The following is a 19466-nucleotide window of genomic DNA, read 5'->3' as shown; positions in this document are numbered from 1 at the left end:
GTCTAACCCACTTCACAAACTAAGCTCCCTTACCACTGAGAACAGGACCATGGTTATAAACTGTTGAGCTTTTCTGAGTTAAGAACCTCCACTGAGCTACACGCTACAGGATGGGCTTAGGAAAATTGCAATACGATGATGGTCTCATCCAGTTTCTTTTCAAGCACCATCAATTCATACCAATTTGCCTCCAAGAAACCAATAAACAGTTGCATGTGATTTTATTATGAAATGGAGAGTCTGGTTCTGTCTGAAAGTCAGAGATCAGCCCTGCATAATAAACCTGCTTGGTGAGCCCACACCAGACAACAAGAGTGGGGGGAGAACAGGGAAGAGAACCACTGCTTCCCCCTGGCAGAAACAATATAAGCTACGGCATGCCCACGCAAGTTCCTGGGCTGTATCCATGCTGTGGAATGTTCCCTGAGCACTCTGGGGGAGCTGTGCTCCAGCTTCTAAAACCACATCACGCCCCTTTCTATGCCTCCACAGTCCCTGGGAGGGAAAAAATTGGTTCTGCCTTCTGTGTTCTGCTCCATGTGGACAATAAAGGCGTATCAAGGAAAGGGTCTGAAAGCAGGTTTTTTGCTCTTCCATGGAGGTCCAGATCCCTGCTGAAGTAGAAGGTAAGGAAGCAAGTAGCATAATCCTGATTTGGTTTTGTTTTTTTTTTTTAAATCCTTTGGGAAGACAAAACAACAAAAGGACAAAACTAACATAAAAATAAAGAAAAATTAGATTAGTAAAATTGTGAAGATGAAAGAAAATGTTACCAAACTGTCAAAATATCATAAGCCTTAATGGGTTTATCATACATAATGAGGTTTATCATCCTTTGGCAGTATCCAACTAAAAACCTGCAGTCCAAGAGTTAATTCAATTGCTTATAACTCATGAGGCCCAGAAATAATGTCATCAATAATGATTACTTTCCCAGCCTAGTCCACAAAATCCTATTTAACAAATTCAATAGCAAGCCTTTAATTGAGGGCAACCAAAACACAGCACTATGTTCTCTGCCTAAAGGACCTGACAATACAATCACAAAACAATAAATGCATAAGAGAGAGCCAACATGCTAACACAAATCAAAGGAAAGATTTCTTCTAGCTTGGGACAGAGGAGAAGTGTGTTGAGGAAGCCATTGTGGCATTGTAGAAAAAGTCACATGTGAGCTAGGACTTAAAAGATGGATTGAATTTTAAGGGGGAAGAAAGGGAGTGTAGAGTGGAATGGTGAATAACTCAGTAATTGGTGCACAGAACATACAGCAAGAGGAAATTAGAGGGCAGAGAACTGAACTTGAAGTAAAAAAGTAAAAAAAGATCTGGGTTCAAGGATCCAACTTCTGAGACATCCTGATTGTATGAGTCAAGTTCTTCTACTTCAATCAAATAGAAAGTGGGGAAGGAGAGAGAGAGAACACTTAACTGTATATAAGGATCCTTGTTGGATGCATAACTGCATACTGACTTAGAAAACCTCAGGTTAATATTATCTATGTTCTGCTATATTTTTATTTATTTTGTTAAATAGTTCCCACATATTTTAATCTGGTTGGGCTGCACTGGAGAGTTTTAGGGGCCAGCTTACCCCTTTGTTCTTGACAAGTAAGTGTCTTTGTGCACACTCATCTACATCACAGATGAAAGCGCACAAAGACAATCATCATCCTCGGTTACCAAGAGACTACTATGTTAGATGTTAGATGTTAGACTATAAATTGAAGAGTAGGTACCAGCCTGTACTAGAAGAGAGAGATCCTTCTTCTCTCGTCATTGTTCAGTTATTTCCAGCTGTGTCTTGAATCTTCATGACACCATTTGGGATTTTGTTGGCAAAGATACTGAAGAAGTTTGCCATTTCCTTCTCCAGCTTCATGGGGAAACTGAGGCAAACAGGAGTGAAGGGACTTGCCCAGGGTCAATTTGAATTTGAACCCATACAGATGAGTCTTCTTGACTTCAGGCCTGCCACTCTATCTATTGAGTCACCTGGCTGCCCACTCCTCCCCTGAAAGTTCCCTAAACTAAACTAATGAAATCACCTATGAGTCTCCATCCCTGAAACTACCCAAGAAATCAATGAAAAATAAGTCAGTAAAGATTGGTGAATGACAAACTGGGGGTTTGAGGTGGGCCTTGAATGCTAGGCTAAGGAATTTGGACTTTTATCTATAGTGTACCTTGTGAGAGAGAGAAAATCCAGAGACTTTGGGAAGGAAAGCCTGGTGGAGCTCCTTCCAAAAGTCTCTGCATTTTCTCTCTCACACAACCTTTATCCAAGCATTAAATAATTTTCAGCCTGTTCCCTAAGAGTTTAACAAGGAAAGAAGAGCCATAACCATTCCTATATACAGTCTTTTACTGTATGCTCATTCTTATGCCTCTAAATGTGAATGTCCTCAAGACTCTCCTAAGCACCCCTCTTTTCTTTCTAGACCATCTCATTTGGTCATCTCCTCAGTTCCCCTGGGTTCAATTATCACCACTATGAAGATAATTCCCAGACTTACATTTTCAGCTCTAGTCTCTCTTCTAAGCTTTGAAACCATTATCAGTTGCCTAATTGGAATTTCAAACTAGATATCCAAAAGATATCTTAAAATTCAATAAGTCCAAAATTGCCCATTCATACATACTCCAATCCCTCCCCTTTCCCAAACTACTTTATAATTGTTTTCATTACTATTTTCTCAGCCATCCAGATTATCAAATTTGACATCATCCTCAGCTCTTCACTCTCAGCCACCCTACATATCCAACAGGTTTTGCCAAATCTTGTCATTTCTACTGTCCCATTTCTCCCATATATCCCTTTGATTCCACTCGCCCAGTCACCACATTAGTTCAGGTCTTCATCACCTCTCATCTAGATTATTACGAGAGCCTTTTAATTGATCCCCCTGCCTCAAGTCTCACCCCACTACAATCCATCCTCCTCTTAGGCCAAATTGATTTTGGTCTGACCAGGTCATGCCCTCCTCTATCTCCACCCCAATCTGGACAATAAACTACAAGGATTCCCTATGACCTCTAAGACCAAATATAATTCTTCTTTTGGCTTTTAAATGCTTCAAAACTTAGCCCCCTCCTATATTTCCAGTATTCTCATACTTTGCTCCCTCCTTTCTATACATTCTATGATCCAACTACACTGGCCTATGTGTGATTTCTTGCCTGGGATCCTACATTTCCAGTATCTGCACCTTTCTAGTGTCTGTCTCCCATGCCAAGAATGCTCTCCCTTCTTACTTCTACTACTTAGAACACTTGGATTCCATCAAGACTCAGCTCAAACTCTATACTTTCCACATGAGACTTTTCCCAGTTTCTTCATTTACTAAGTCTTCCTCTCAAAGGTGGTCTTCTTTCTATTTTATATGTTTCTTGTTTCTATCTATTTATATATAAGTTGTGTCCCTAGTTAATATGTAAGTTCCTTGAGAACAGGGACTGCTTTAACGTTTCCTTTTATCTTAAATGCCTGGTACACAGTGAACACTAATTATATTCTTGTTGATTGATTGATCAATAAAGGTGACAAATTGTGTATTATTAATCCAGGGCTGTCTACACCTGCAAGATAACTCTGTTTGCCCATCTTGCTTTGTTTTGCTCATTATATTTCCATATGGCAAAATGGGAAGGTTATCATCTTTGTATTCAGAGGTCCTGGGTTTCAGTCCCAGCTCTGGCATTTATTTTGTGACCTTTAGTAAATCTTTTAACTTCTTAGGACATCAGTTTACTCATCTGTGAAGTGAGATAGTTGGATTCAAAATTCTTTAGGAAACTTTGACTTTATTTTCCTGCCTCAAACTATCTTTCTTGTTTTTTTTTCCCTACATCCAAACAAAGGAAAGCAGCAATGTCTCAGGATTTTATCATATGTTTTCCTGGCCAATTCCAGAAAGACACATTTTAAAGCTCCCCTTTTAATAGTCTCCCCTTTTAATGGCCAGGTCATTATTTTTACAGGTTTTGAGAGAGAGAGAAAGAGAGAGAGAGAGAGAGAGAGAGAGAGAGAGAGAGAGAGAGAGAGAGAGAGAGAGAGAGAGAGAGAGAGAGAGAGAGAGGGAGGGAGGGAGGGAGGGAGGGAGGGAGGGAGGGAGGAAGGGAGGGAGGGAGGGAGGGAGGGAGAGGGAGAGGGAGAGGGAGAGAGAAAATTATGACCAAACTTCCAATCATCCAGGACTGTAACCTACAAGTTTTCCACAACTTCTCACTCTCACTCAATATATCCAAGCAATTGTCTTGTTTCTCATATATGTCTTCTTTCCTCTGACATTATCAATGCACTGGTACAAGCCTTCATCAGTTGACATATTAATAACTGCAATAGTCCATGGGTTAGCCTTTCTGCCTCAAGTCTCTCCTCTTGAACAGTGACTCTCTATACTGTCCCTTAGCCATTTCATCAGTTTCCATAGGTTTAAATCTCTCTCTACAAGATGGCTCACAGAAAAAGCCCCACTTTGTTTTAAGATAATTTTAATAAAAAAGGACATTTTTCCCCAGCTCCACTCAGAATACATCCATCCCTAGTCTCTCTCTTGAAACTTAGTAACTGATCAACACAATGACCAACCTACAATTCCAAAGGACTCATGTTGAAACATGCTATCTCGTTCTAGATAGAGAACTGACAGACTCAAAGTATAGATTGAAATATATTTTCTTCTCTTTCTTTTCTTTCTTTTTTTGACATGGTTAATGCAGAGATTTGTTTTGTATAACTATGTGTATATGTACATTTATATCTGCATGTAAATATATGTATAATTGCAATGAGTTTTACCTTTCTTGCCTTTAAAAGAAACTACTATGAGACTTCCGGTTAAGATGGCGGCTTAGAGAAAGCTAAAGCTCAGATCTCCTGAAAACTCTTCCCGACCGATCTCAAACGATAAGCTCCTAAGGCGCCGAAATTCAAAACGATCAACAGCACAGACCCTGGGAACCCTCCTCCTGGACCTGGACCCGGTTCAAAAGGTACGGCTCCCCTTAAAAGCCAGAACCCGAGATCACTCGGACCTCAGGGGTAGGAGCGCAGAGTCCAAGGCTCCCGGAAGCCGCAGCCCGGCCGGGCTCAGAGAGCAGAACCCTCAGGGCCTTCTACAGTCCCGGTGAAAGTTACTGCCTGGGGCTTCCGCTGCAGAGAGCTGGTCGAAACAACAGCAACCCTCAGGGCGGGCAAGACAGCCTCACGGCTGGATCCTGCTATCCAAGTCGCAGTGAAAGTCCTTGCCCTAGAGCTTGGGAAAGCTGCAGCCCATCCCCCCCGCAGGCCTACGAAACAGCCTCACGGCCAGCGATTCTGAAGGCAACTTCCGGAAAGCGAGCTAGGGGGAGAGTGTGGCCTCGTGGTCTGACCCTTCCATTCCAGTTCCAGTGAGGCATATTCAGTTTAACCCAGGGAAAGCTCATAGAACCAACATCTGCCCAGGACTAAAGCCTCGGATCACCAGAGATAAGAAAAGCTAATCCTCCACATTCAGAAATGGCAAACTCCACAGAACCACAGAAGCCCCAAAATACCAAGAAAAATAAGAAGAAAGGGGTGACTTTGGACACATTCTATGGAGCCAAAATACAAAATACAGAGCAGACAGAAGATAATATAAAAGAAAATGCTCCAAAACCTTCCAAAGGAAATGGAAACTCTCCACAAACCTATGAAGAATTTGAATCAGAAATGACCAAAAAGATGGAAGCCTTCTGGGAGGAAAAGTTGGAAATAATGCAAAAGAAATTCACGCATCTACAAAACCAGTTTGACCAAACTGTAAAAGAAAACCAGGCTTTAAAGGCCAGAATCAGGCAGCTGGAAGACAACGATCGTGTAAAAGAGCAAGAATCAATAAAGCAAAGCCAAAATACCAAGAAATTAGAAGAGAACATAAAATATCTCACCGACAAGGTGATAGATCTGGAAAATAGGGGGAGAAGGGATAATTTAAGAATAATTGGACTCCCAGAAAAGCCAGAAATAAACACCAAACTGGACATGGTGATACAAGATATAATCAAAGAAAATTGCCCAGAGATTCTAGAACAAGGGGGCAATACAGCCACTGACAGAGCTCACAGAACACCTTCTACACTAAACCCCCAAAAGACAACTCCCAGGAATGTAATTGCCAAATTCCAAAGCTATCAAACAAAAGAAAAAATCCTACAGGAAGCCAGAAAAAGACAATTTAGATATAAAGGAATGCCAATCAGGGTCACCCAAGACCTTGCAAGTTCTACTCTGAATGATCGTAAGGCATGGAACATGATCTTCAGAAAGGCAAGAGAGCTGGGTCTCCAACCAAGAATCAGCTACCCAGCAAAACTGACTATATACTTCCAAGGGAAAGTATGGGCATTCAACAAAATAGAAGACTTCCAACTTTTTGCAAAGAAAAGACCAGAGCTCTGTGGAAAGTTTGATACCGAAAATCAAAGAGCAAGGAATACCTGAAAAGGTAAATATTAAGGAAAGGGGAAAATGTTATCTTCTTCTTTTACTCAAACTCTCTTCTATAAGGACTACATTTATATCAACCTATGTATACTAACATGTGGGGGAAAAAATGTAATGTATAAATAGGGGGTAAAGAAAGACCAAATAGAATAATCATTCTCACACAAAGATTCACATGGGAAGGGGAGGGGAAGAAAACTCCTATAAGAAGGAGAGGAAGAGAGGGGGGGGGGGGTACTTAAACCTCAATCTCAGGGAAATCAGCTCTGAGAGGGAAAAACATCCAGATCCATTGGGATCTTGAATTCTATCTTACCCAACAAGGGTAAGGAGAAGGGAAAACCAAGGGGGGGAGGGGGAGAGGGAGAACAAAAAGGGAGGGAAAGAGAGGGGGGAGGGGGAGGGAACAAAAAGGGAGGGACTAAAAAGGGAAACATCAAGGGAGGGGACAAGGGGGACTGTTTCAAAGTAAATCACTGGACTAAAAGGTAGAGCCGAAGAAGAAAAGGTTAGAATTAGGGAAGGCAATCAAAATGCCAGGGAGTCCACAAATGACAATCATAACTTTGAACGTGAATGGGATGAACTCACCCATAAAACGTAGACGAATAGCAGAATGGATTAGAATCCAAAACCCTACCATATGTTGTCTTCAAGAAACACACATGAGGCGGGTTGACACCCACAAGGTCAGAATTAAAGGATGGAGTAAGACCTTCTGGGCTTCAACTGATAGAAAGAAGGCAGGAGTGGTAATCATGATATCTGATAAAGCCAATGCAAAAATAGACCTGATCAAAAGGGATAGGGAAGGTAATTATATTTTGTTAAAAGGGACTATAGACAATGAGGAAATATCATTAATCAATATGTATGCACCAAATAATATAGCACCCAAATTTCTAATGGAGAAACTAGGAGAATTGAAGGAAGAAATAGACAATAAAACCATACTAGTGGGAGACTTAAACCAACCATTATCAAATTTAGATAAATCAAATCAAAAAATAAATAAGAAAGAGGTAAAAGAAGTGAATGAAATCTTAGAAAAATTAGAATTAATAGACATATGGAGAAAAATAAATAGGGATAAAAAGGAATACACCTTCTTCTCAGCACCACATGGCACATTCACAAAAATTGACCATACATTAGGTCACAGAAACATAGCACACAAATGCAGAAAAGCAGAAATAATGAATGCAGCCTTCTCAGATCACAAGGCAATAAAAATAATGATTAGTAATGGTACATGGAAAACCAAACCTAAAACCAATTGGAAATTAAACAATATGATACTCCAAAACCGTTTAGTTAAAGAAGAAATCATAGAAACAATTAATAATTTCATCGAGGAAAATGACAATGGCGAAACATCCTTTCAAACCTTTTGGGATGCAGCCAAAGCGGTAATCAGAGGTAAATTCATATCCCTGAATGCTTATATTAACAAACAAGGGAGAGCAGAGATCAATCAATTGGAAATGCAAATGAAAAAACTGGAAAGCGATCAAATTAAAAACCCCCAGCAGAAAACCAAATTAGAAATCCTAAAAATTAAGGGAGAAATTAATAAAATCGAAAGTGATAGAACTATTGATCTACTAAATGAGACAAGAAGCTGGTACTTTGAAAAAACAAACAAAATAGACAAGGTACTGGTCAATCTAGTTAAAAAAAGGAAGGAAGAAAAGCAAATTCACAGCATTAAAGATGAAAAGGGGGACAGCACCTCCAATGAGGAGGAAATTAAGGCAATCATTAGAAATTACTTTGCCCAATTATATGGCAATTAATACACCAATTTAGGAGAAATGGATGAATATATACAAAAATACAAACTGCCTAGACTAACAGAAGAGGAAATAGAATTCCTAAATAATCCCATATCAGAAATTGAAATCCAACAAGCCATCAAAGAACTTCCTAAGAAAAAGTCCCCAGGGCCTGATGGATTCACCTGTGAATTCTATCAAACATTCAGAGAACAGTTAATCCCAATACTATACAAACTATTTGACATAATAAGCAAAGAGGGAGTTCTACCAAACTCCTTTTACGACACAAACATGGTACTGATTCCAAAACCAGGCAGGTCAAAAACAGAGAAAGAAAACTATAGGCCAATCTCCCTAATGAATATAGATGCAAAAATCTTAAATAGGATACTAGCAAAAAGACTCCAGCAAGTGATCAGAAGGATCATTCACCATGATCAAGTAGGATTTATACCAGGGATGCAGGGCTGGTTCAACATTAGGAAAACCATCCACATAATTGACCACATCAACAAGCAAACTAGCAAGAATCACATGATTATTTCAATAGATGCAGAAAAAGCCTTTGATAAAATACAACACCCATTCCTATTAAAAACACTAGAAAGCATAGGAATAGAAGGGTCATTCCTAAAAATAATAAACAGTATTTATCTAAAACCAACAGCTAATATCATCTGCAATGGGGATAAACTAGATGCATTCCCAATAAGATCAGGAGTGAAACAAGGATGCCCATTATCACCTCTACTATTTGACATTGTACTAGAAACACTAGCAGTAGCAATTAGAGGAGATAAAGGAATTGAAGGCATCAAAATAGGCAAGGAGGAGACCAAGTTATCACTCTTTGCGGATGACATGATGGTCTACTTAAAGAATCCTAGAGATTCAACCAAAAAGCTAATTGAAATAATCAACAACTTTAGCAAAGTTGCAGGATACAAAATAAACCCACATAAATCATCAGCTTTTCTATATATCTCCAACACAGCTCAGCAGCAAGAACTAGAAAGAGAAATCTCATTCAAAATCACCTTAGACAAAATAAAATACCTAGGAATCTACCTCCCAAGACAAACACAGGAACTATATGAACACAACTACAAAACACTCGCCACACAACTAAAACTAGACTTGAACAAATGGAAAAACATTAACTGCTCATGGATAGGACGAGCCAATATAATAAAAATGACCATCCTACCCAAACTTATTTATCTATTTAGTGCCATACCCATTGAACTACCAAAATACTTCTTCACTGATTTACAAAAAACCATAACAAAGTTCATTTGGAAGAACAAAAGATCAAGGATAATCAGGGAAATAATGAAAAAAAACACATATGATGGGGGCCTTGCAGTCCCTGACCTAAAACTATATTACAAAGCAGCAGTCATCAAAACAATTTGGTACTGGCTAAGAAACAGAAAGGAAGATCAGTGGAATAGACTGGGGGAAAGCAACCTCAGCAAGACAGTATACGATAAACCCAAAGATCCCAGCTTTTGGGACAAAAATCCACTATTCGATAAAAACTGCTGGGAAAATTGGAAGACAGTGTGGGAGAGACTAGGAATAGATCAACACCTCACACCCTACACCAAGATAAATTCAAAATGGGTGAGTGACTTAAACATAAAGAAGGAAACCATAAGTAAATTGGGTAAACACAGAATAGTATACATGTCAGACCTTTGGGAGGGGAAAGGCTTTAAAACCAAGCAAGATATAGAAAGAATCACAAAATGTAAAATAAATAATTTTGACTACATCAAACTAAAAAGCTTTTGTACAAACAAAACCAATATAACTAAAATCAGAAGGGAAACAACAAATTGGGAAAAAATCTTCATAGAAACCTCTGACAAAGGTTTAATTACTCATATTTATAATGAGCTAAATCAATTGTACAAAAAATCAAGCCATTCTCCAATTGATAAATGGGCAAGGGAAATGGATAGGCAGTTCTCAGATAAAGAAATCAAAACTATTAACAAGCACATGAAGAAGTGTTCTACATCTCTTATAATCAGAGAGATGCAAATCAAAACAACTCTGAGGTATCACCTCACACCTAGCAGATTGGCTAACATAACAGCAAAGGAAAGTAATGAATGCTGGAGGGGATGTGGCAAAATAGGGACATTAATTCATTGCTGGTGGAGCTGTGAACTGATCCAACCATTCTGGAGGGCAATTTGGAACTATGCCCAAAGGGCGACAAAAGAATATCTACCCTTTGACCCAGCCATAGCACTGCTGGGTCTGTACCCCAAAGAGATAATGGACACAAAGACTTGTACAAAAATATTCATAGCCGCGCTCTTTGTGGTGGCCCAAAACTGGAAAACGAGGGGATGCCCTTCAATTGGGGAATGGCTGAACAAACTGTGGTATATGTTGGTGATGGAGTACTATTGTGCTAAAAGGAATAATAAAGTGGAGAAGTTCCATGGAGACTGGAACAACCTCCAGGAAGTGATGCAGAGCGAGAGGAGCAGAACCAGGAGAACATTGTACACAGAGACAAACACACTGTGGTATCATCGAACGTAATGGACTTCTCCATTGGTGGTGGTGTAATGTCCCTGAACAACTTGCAGGGACCCAGGAGAAAAAAACACCATTCATAAGCAAAGGATAAACTATGGGAGTGGAAACACCGAGAAAAAGCAACTGCCTGAATACAGAGGTTGAGGGGACATGACAGAGGATAGACTCTAAATGAACACTCTAATGCAAATACTATCAACAAAGCAATGGGTTCAAATCAAGAAAACATCTAATGCCCAGTGGACTTACGCGTCGGCTATGGGGGGTGGGGGGGGGGAGGAAAAGAAAATGATCTATGTCTTTAACGAATAATGCTTGGAAATGATCAAATAAAATATATTAAAAAAAAAAGAAAAGATGAATATGAGGGATTCAGAGAAGCATGAGAAGACTGAATTGTTACAGAATTCAGTAGCGCAATACATTTAACAATCATAGCAAAAAAAATTGAAAATAATACAACTAGGTCAATGAACTCAGAAAACTGCAGTGATCAATACTGAATCCAGGGGTTAGATGACTATAAATTCTCAATATGGAAAACATCGACACATATATTGCTGCATTAGTTGATTTTGTTTGACTGATTTTATTTGTTATGAGAAATGAAGAAGAACCAAAACTAAGGAGTAGAAGAAGGGTACATAGGGAAATAATTGTCCTTAAAATTAAAAAAAATACATTAATCAAATTTATTATCATTAGTTTTCAAAGGCATCAAATACCGGAGGGGCAAACAGCTAAGCTCTTAATTGCAACCTTGTTAAGGTAGGGAGCAGAGAATTCCATCAATTTTCCAGTAAACCACACTCAGTAAGAATTTTCTTGGCTCATACTTTTATCATTATTAAAGAAAAAAATTCTCCAAAAAAAAAAAATAAAAAATAAAAGAAACTACTATGCTGATGCTTAACAAGATAAAACTACATACAACTACTACTAGCATTTATATAGCATTTTATGGTTTGCAAAGCCCTTCAATAAAGTCAGCAACAAAAAAAATAATTTTATTTAAAAAGAATTTAATATGAGAGAATTAAAATGAGGAAGAAAACTCAGAAATTTTACCAAAAGCATCAAAAAGATACTATCTGGCTATTATAATATATGGCTAAAACACAACATCCTCTAATCTATGAAAATCAGATTAACAGGAGCTATAAAAAGCTACTGCCCAAGAGTAAGCATCAACTAAGAGCTAGATACTCCTCTGTGACTACAGAACCCTGTCTAATATGGCCTGGGTTTTTAAAAGCACAATGCTAATTGAGATACTAATTATGGGGATAATTATTCACACAGGAACAATATTACAAATGTAGTAAATGGGCTATCAACTGAATTGCTGGTATTACAGTAAGGTTTTGTCACTCTGCCATGGGATTTCATTAAATTTTCTTTGTGATATCATTGTGGCAATATTACAAAGGTAAGGCATGTGTGTCTAGTACTCTTTCCTAGCAAATTAGGTGCCACAATAATTCTTCATAAGATTGTATGGGAACTAGACATTTGTAAAGCAAAGACCTATTTTTGTTATTTATATAACATAATTTTAATAGAAATGATATTTGATATGTAAGGGAGAGACTACTGTTGATTACAGCTTCAAATCTGATTGAGATCAATGCTATAGAAGCTATCAATAACTTTAATTTAAAAACTTACATACATACAAACTTCTGACATGTTGCATTCCAAGTTTACAAATTCATTTACATTCCAAAGTTCTTATAAGAGAGAAAAGAATACCATGGAACTTGGGTTCAAAACTATTCTGTCATTCATTGCACTATGATAATTGGCAAATCACTTAACTACTCTAGGCTTCAGTTTCCTCCGGCAAAAAAGTTAAAAGATTGGATGTTAGCTAATCTCTAAGGTTCTTTCCAGATTTAGGAATATTTAGGTCCTTATAGGTAAAAGACCCTTACATGCTGTTATAATTTTCAGTGTTCCATAAAGAACCCATTTTCAAGTTCTGGGTCATGTGAAGAACAAGCAGGGCAACTAGATATTTTCTTCCAACATCACGAGCTTTTAAACCTTTCCAAAATCATAGTTATTTGCAAAAGTTAAAGTAAGTTCCATTATCTCCACAAAGTGAGGCACCAAGAATCCAAGTGAGATAATTCAATGAATTAAAAGTAAAGAAGATGATTCATTAGCACTCCTTCAGGTCCCCTTCCCCTATTATTCATCATGCAGTAGCAGGGCTAGGCAAGTTGACCCACAAGTTTACAATAGAATTCAACCCTAACTTTCCCCTTCCTCTCAGTGCTATAGAAACCCAAAAAGGAAAGAGCCCAGTGTTACACACACACACACACACACACACACACACACACACACACACACACACACACACACACACACACACAGGTCCCACTCCCAAGGAAACTATCAATAAAGGAGAGGAAGTGGAAATGTTAGCAATCAGGTACTATCAGGGAGGAAAAGACTGAAATTACACTAAGGAAAAACTCAGTTAAAAACCTTGGACATAAGCATATAAACCAAAAGGGGAAGATATTAAAAACAGAAGAGAATGTGGCCTACAGATTAAGTAAAAGAGCCCAGGCATCTATGAATTACAAGACAAAAGAAAATAAATCAACATCTAATGAGGTAGAGGGCCCCAGAGATTCCCAAGATAGCACAGAACCAGGCAGGATATTCATGAATTGCTAAAAGGGCTAGTAAAATTTAAATTTTTTGGCCTGCACAGCAAAAATAATTGACAAAATAAAAAAGGCCTAAATCCACAGAGAAGGCTCTTACCAAAGAAATAAAAAGAAGACTGATTTGGAAGGAAAATACCCAGAAGTAAAGAAAAATATGGAATAAGAGGAACAGAAAGGAAGGGCATGGAAATAAAGCATTTACCTCAAAGATAAAATGTGTAGAGACAACTTAAGGGTTACAGATATTCCAGAAGAACACAAGTCAAAAAACATGAACACCATAATGTAATAAATAATACAAGAAAACTGCCCAAAACTTCAAAACACAGAAAAACAAAGTTGAATTCAAAGAATCCACAGATCAGATCCAAAAAAATAAAAATTATATATTACATACTCCAAGATATACAGAAGTTAAATTTAACTATTGCACTGACAATGAATTCCCCCAAGAAACCAGGAGAAAGATCTTAACTTTAAAGGAAAGGAAATTCAAATAACATGACTAGTTTGCACCTACCAGAAACTATAGGAGGAAGGGAATATGTTCTGAAGACAAAAGCTCAAGATGCAACCCATGGAGACTTACTCTACAAATTAGAGTCTAACTATTAATGAAAAAAAGATAACCATTCAATAAAATAGAGGCTTTTGAAGATGCTTTGGTGCCTTTTTTCTAACTACGTCAATTCTGTGCTCCAGGAATGATTCTCAGCCTCCAAGTTATATATAAAACTTGAATTGCCTTAGGAAATACCATAGAACCAATTTCAGTTTAGATACAGCATTTAGAGACAATATGGTCAAGTAGATAAAGCACTTGACCTGGAGTCAAGAAGATCTTAGTTGAAATCCCACTGCCAGTATTAGCCACATAAGTAACCAAAGATAAGTCATTCAAACTCTCCAGGAAACAGTTTCTTCATCCACAAATTAGAGATGATAATACCTATAGTTCCTGTCTCCCAGAATTATAAAAATCAAACAAGATGCTGTATATATTCTATAACCAATGTCCCCACTTCTTCTCCTCTAACTCTCTTCCAAACTATGTAGTTTAGCTTCTGACCTCATCATTTAATTAGAACTGTTCTCTCCAAAGTTAACAATGATCTCTTAATTGCCAAATTTAAAGACCTCTTCTCAAGCTGTGTCCTTCTTGACCTTTCTAACCCTTTGACACTCTCGATCAACCTCTTCTGCAAAATCTATTCTATCCAGGATTTTGTGACATTGTACTCTCCTGTCTCTTCTCCTACTTAGTCCTCTTCAGTCTCTTTTACTAGGTCCTCATGGCCACTGTCTGAAAATATCTGTTAAGACTACATCTTGGACCCTTTTCTCCCTCAGTACTATCTTGACTGATGATCTCAACAGCTCCCACTGGTTCAATGATCATCTCTCTGAAGATGATTCTCATAACTATTTAAACAGCCCTAACCTCTAATCTGATATCACCCAATACCTACTAAGCATCTCAAAATGATGATTTTATACACTGCACACTCAACATGTCTAAAACAGAATTTGCCTGTTTCCTATGAAAGGCTCACAAACTGGATGTCATCTCAACTCCTCATCTGAACTGGCCTCATACCTTTATTCTGTTGATAAGTCTCATCATTTCTGTTTTCCCAGAATGTCTCCTACAAACTCTCTTCTTTCCACTCAGTCACCAACTTGGGGCAGATCTTCAATGTCTCATGCCTTCTTGGTCTCCCTGTCTCAACTCTATCCCCACTGGAATGCATCCTCTTCTCAACCGCCAAAGTGAGCTTTCTAAAGCACAGCTCTGACCACATTACCCTCTAGACAAGCCTTGATGAAGGTTTTTCAGTTCAAGTGCCCAGAGGGCAACTTCAAGCTCTCTGAGAACATTACCCAAGATAGAAGAGGGAAGAAGTGCTTACTTTGGGTGCCTGGACTGAGGGATAGAGCATGCAAAAAATGTCCTCAGGCATTGGGAAAAGCAGCTCCCAGTACCAGAGTCAGCACTCATGCCAATACTTTGCCAACACTGCTCTAGACCATTGATGGCAAGTCTTTTAGAAACCTTAGAGACCAAGAGCCCAAATTGCAACTCTCACACCACATATAAGCCCCCCCTCCTTGCCCCCAGACTGGGGAGGAAGTGTTCCCATTGGGCTGCTGGGCAGAGGGGTGGGTCATGTCAAAAATGTCCTCAGACATATGTGGAGAGGGGAAAGGAGCACCCCCCCCTCCAGCATGTGTTCCATAGGTTCACCAACATGGCTCTAGTCATTAAATGCAGGTGGCTCTCCATTACCTCCAAGATCAATGATAAAATTATCTTTTGTCACAGTAGAAAAAAGATGGCAGCAGCTGCTACCTCCAGGGCAGTCTAGCAGATACGCTGCTTCACCACTTCAATGACCAGACCATTTGCCAAACTCGTCAGGCCTCCAATTCAATTGTATGGGCTAGAAGGTCGATATGCCACTGCTCTTTATTCTGCTGCATCCAAGCAGAATAATCTGGATGCTGTTGAAAAGGAGTTAATAAGAGTAACAAAACTTTTGAAGGAACCCAAAACAGTTGCCTCTTTTATGAATCCCTATATCAAGCATACCATTAAGATGGCAGACCTAAATGACTTAACAGCAAAAGAAAAGTTTTCCCCCATCACAACCAACTTCATGAAATTGTTTGCTGAAAACGGTCATTTAAACAACACCCCAAGAATTATTTCAGCATTTTCTACTATAATGAGTGTGCATCATGGAGAATTACCATGTTCAGTTACTACTGCATCTGCTTTAGATAGCTCAACTCTTTCAGAATTAGAAGCAGTCCTGAATAACTTCCTACATAAAGGTCAAGTCCTGAAAATGGAAGCCAACACTTATCCTTCAATCTTGGAAGGAATGATTGTTCGTATAGGAGAGAAATATGTGGATATGTCCACAAGAACCAAGATCCAGAAGCTAAACAGGATTATGAGGGAATCTGTTTAAAAGTAATGTTTTTCCACAGTTCATTCTAAAATTTGTGGAAACAATAAAGTACTTTAAAATTTCAAAACAAAAATTATTTGTCTCTTAGAGCCATTCCCATCCTTCCCTCTTCAAGTATTTCCAGTATTTCTGTACTTCATTATTCCTCTGTGAACCCTATGATGGAGATACATTGGCTAACCTTGTTGTTGTTCCTCTCACATGACATTCCTATTCTCTTCTGCCTTTTCATGGACTGACCCTATGCCAAGAGTTCTTTGATTCTTGGTTGCCTTGATTTCCTTCAAGATACAACTAAAATCCTAATATGAACAAGTAGTGTCTTCCCTCTATGATGATCTTTTTTTCACTCTATATATTGTTTGCACACTGTCTCCTCCATTTGAATGTAAGCTCCTTGAGACCAGAGACTATGTCTTTGCCTCTCTGTATTTCCAGAGCTTAGCACAGTGTCCAGCATGTAGTAAGCGCTCCATAAATGCTTGTTGTCTGATTAGCTTTGAAATTTTTAAAGGACTATATAAATATCAACTATTACCCTTCATTCTGTCACACTAATTGGTCTATAATTAAGTCCCTCAGACCAAAAGCAAAAAAGAATTCATGGGGTTTTTTTAATAGCCATTTTGACACTCCCTATTCCAGCACCAAATAACATTCTGAGAATTTTAGTTTCCTGCCCTTCCACCCATAAGTTCAGTGCTAATAAAAACTGTTTAGGTTTCCCTCTTTTAGTGATGCTTCTTTATCAGCTGCGGCTTTCTTTTCCCTATAAGAGATGCTTGATAAAGTTTCCCATTCAACTCAAAATTTATTGCACATTAGGACCAAAACATTGTCTTATTCTCTTCACATGTCTAGAATGTTTTCTTCAGGTGAATTAGCCAATGCCTGGTATTTGTTTTCAAAGAAAGATATCTTCCATTTTTTATAAATTGAATGACATTGGAGCTAATTCACTTCCATGCCAATAGGATTTTGCCATGAATGCTTAATGAACATTCAGTCCATTTGTTCATTGTGATAAATAGTATCTTTGTAACCAGAAAGGATTAATGGAGTCATCCTAATTACAGCATCTTCACTTACTACCATCAGGTGACTTCATCAATTCAATCCAATAAAAAATGCATTAAGTGACTATTATAAGCAAAATACTAGGCTAGGCAGGTGATGGAAACCATGGGTGAAATAAGACACTCAGCGGAATATGTGTTATTATTAACAATTCTCCCTTTCAAGCAAAATTTGTGATACCTAAGTCTATATTCCAGCTACCTACACAGTCCCTTTAGGGGGCATATCTACTGGAGCAAGGGGAAATCACAGATAACCTAGAAATAACTGCAGGGGTGATACCCAAGAAAAATGATGAACTCTTTACCAATCTAGATATAACTAAGCATCCGTCATAGACTTCACTGAGATATTTTGGGCTTTCAGTTCATCTAATGCCTTTGGAGTAGGATATGAAATTGGAGCCATGAGACGGAACAGAGTAGAGATAAAGAAGTCTCCCTACACACTAGCCTTTCACTATGTAATATGTAATTATCCCCAACGTTAGCACCAATACTAAGCCTTCAACTTAAAGCTGCAGCACATCCCTGGACATAAACAGTGCCTTGAAGAGAGATCTGGCAACCAGGTTGTTTCAAAATGTGAATGCTGCAATCGAATTCTACATCTTTCTATAATGTAGCCTTAATTCATTTTTTAACATTAGCATGCAAACATCAGGGTTAAAAGCTCCTTCACTTTTAAGAGATTAAGTACTAGCTTCTTCAGAGAAGTAATATCCTTATCTCTTCTTCATATGAAGTTTTTCAGGTAAACAAGGGATAGATTGGACTCTCCCTTATTCAACACAGCTAGTTGGCTCAGTGGATAGAGAGCCAGGTCTAGCGATTGGGCATCTTGGGTTCAAATCTGACTTCAGATACTTCCTAGCTTTGTGACCCTGAGCAAGTCATTTAATACCTAATTTCCCAGCCCTTATTGATCTTCTGACTTAGAACCAATATTTAGTATTGATTTTAAGAAAGAAGGTAAGGGGGTTTTTTAAGTCCCTTAAGGAAGATGGGTATGCCCATGAAGAGACTATAACAAGGGCTAAGACTGATTCACCTTAGCTAGGATTCCTCAGGACAAAAAGTAGGCCAGTTAAGTCCTCTCCTCATACTGCTTTGCATCTAGGTCTTCCTGAACTTTAAAACTTCTGTGAATATTTCTGGAAATTCTATATTTGATATCAGTTTTTTAGTTCCTTTTGTTTTTTCACCCATTGTGCATGACCACTTCTGACTGCAACATAAGCTACAGCTGACAATAGAACCTGCCCACCTTTGATTTGATTGCCTAGGCTTCTAAATCCCAATACTTGCAACCATGAAACTAAGTTCAAATGACAAAGAAATAATTGTGGCTCTTCATTGAAAATCTGGATTTCTCCTGAGAACCACATTCCATGAAAACCTCTCCAAAGGAAGAAACTTTCCCTCTCAATCTTGCTACCCTTGACAATGCCAAGGGGAAGGTCTACATACTCCTTTCTCTCTAGTGATACTTCTGCCTTTATCGTTCAATGGTCTCCTTTTTTATTTTAAAGATATTTTGGTTTTTTACCAATTACATGTAATGACAAATTTCCACATAAGGTTCCAAAGTTATATGATCCAAATTGTCTCCCTCTTTCCCTTCCCTTCTCCCTCCCAGGGCTGGCAATCAATTCAGTCTGCATTATACATGTATTATCACACAAAACATATTTCTATACTGTTTATTTTTGTAAGAGAATAATCATATAAAACCAAAATCTTGAAACAAACATGTAAAAAATTTCATGCTTTCATCTGCATTCTGATTCCAATAGTTCTATCTCTGGGGACGGATAACATTCTTTGTCATAAATCCCTCAGAATTATCCTGGATCTTTGTATTGCTGAGAGTAGCCAAGCCTTTCACAGTTGATCATTCCACAATATTGCCGAGTTTACTGT

The 19466-nt window shown here is 38.3% G+C and overlaps 2 protein-coding genes across 15 annotated transcripts in view; one reads left to right on the top strand and one right to left on the bottom strand.

The window, feature by feature from the left end:
- The window catches only part of FHOD3 (formin homology 2 domain containing 3), a 719587-nt gene that overhangs the window by 534460 nt on the left and 165661 nt on the right, over positions 1–19466 (bottom strand). The window lies entirely within an intron of this gene.
- On the top strand, positions 378–16476 carry LOC130457947 (ATP synthase subunit O, mitochondrial-like). Its single transcript, XM_056820821.1, has 3 exons — positions 378–554; positions 15131–15262; positions 15862–16476. Exons 1-3 carry the CDS (start codon positions 378–380, stop codon positions 16465–16467), a joined length of 915 nt encoding a protein of 304 aa, XP_056676799.1. The 3' UTR covers positions 16468–16476.

The sequence above is a fragment of the Monodelphis domestica genome, chromosome 3 (assembly GCF_027887165.1).
Source record: "Monodelphis domestica isolate mMonDom1 chromosome 3, mMonDom1.pri, whole genome shotgun sequence".
Lineage (NCBI taxonomy): Eukaryota > Metazoa > Chordata > Mammalia > Didelphimorphia > Didelphidae > Monodelphis > Monodelphis domestica.
Note: the sequence above shows the minus strand (reverse complement) of the source record. Positions and strands in the feature narration are given on the sequence as shown.

Coding starts and splice junctions, on each gene's coding strand:
- LOC130457947 (XM_056820821.1), top strand. CDS start 378: ATGCCCACGCAAGTTCCTGGGCTGTATCCATGCTGTGGAATGTTCCCT. Junction 555..15,130: donor TCCATGTGGACAATAAAGGC/GTATCAAGGAAA, acceptor CTGTTTTCCCAG/AATGTCTCCTACAAACTCTC. Junction 15,263..15,861: donor TCCTCTTCTCAACCGCCAAA/GTGAGCTTTCTA, acceptor GCAGTCTAGCAG/ATACGCTGCTTCACCACTTC.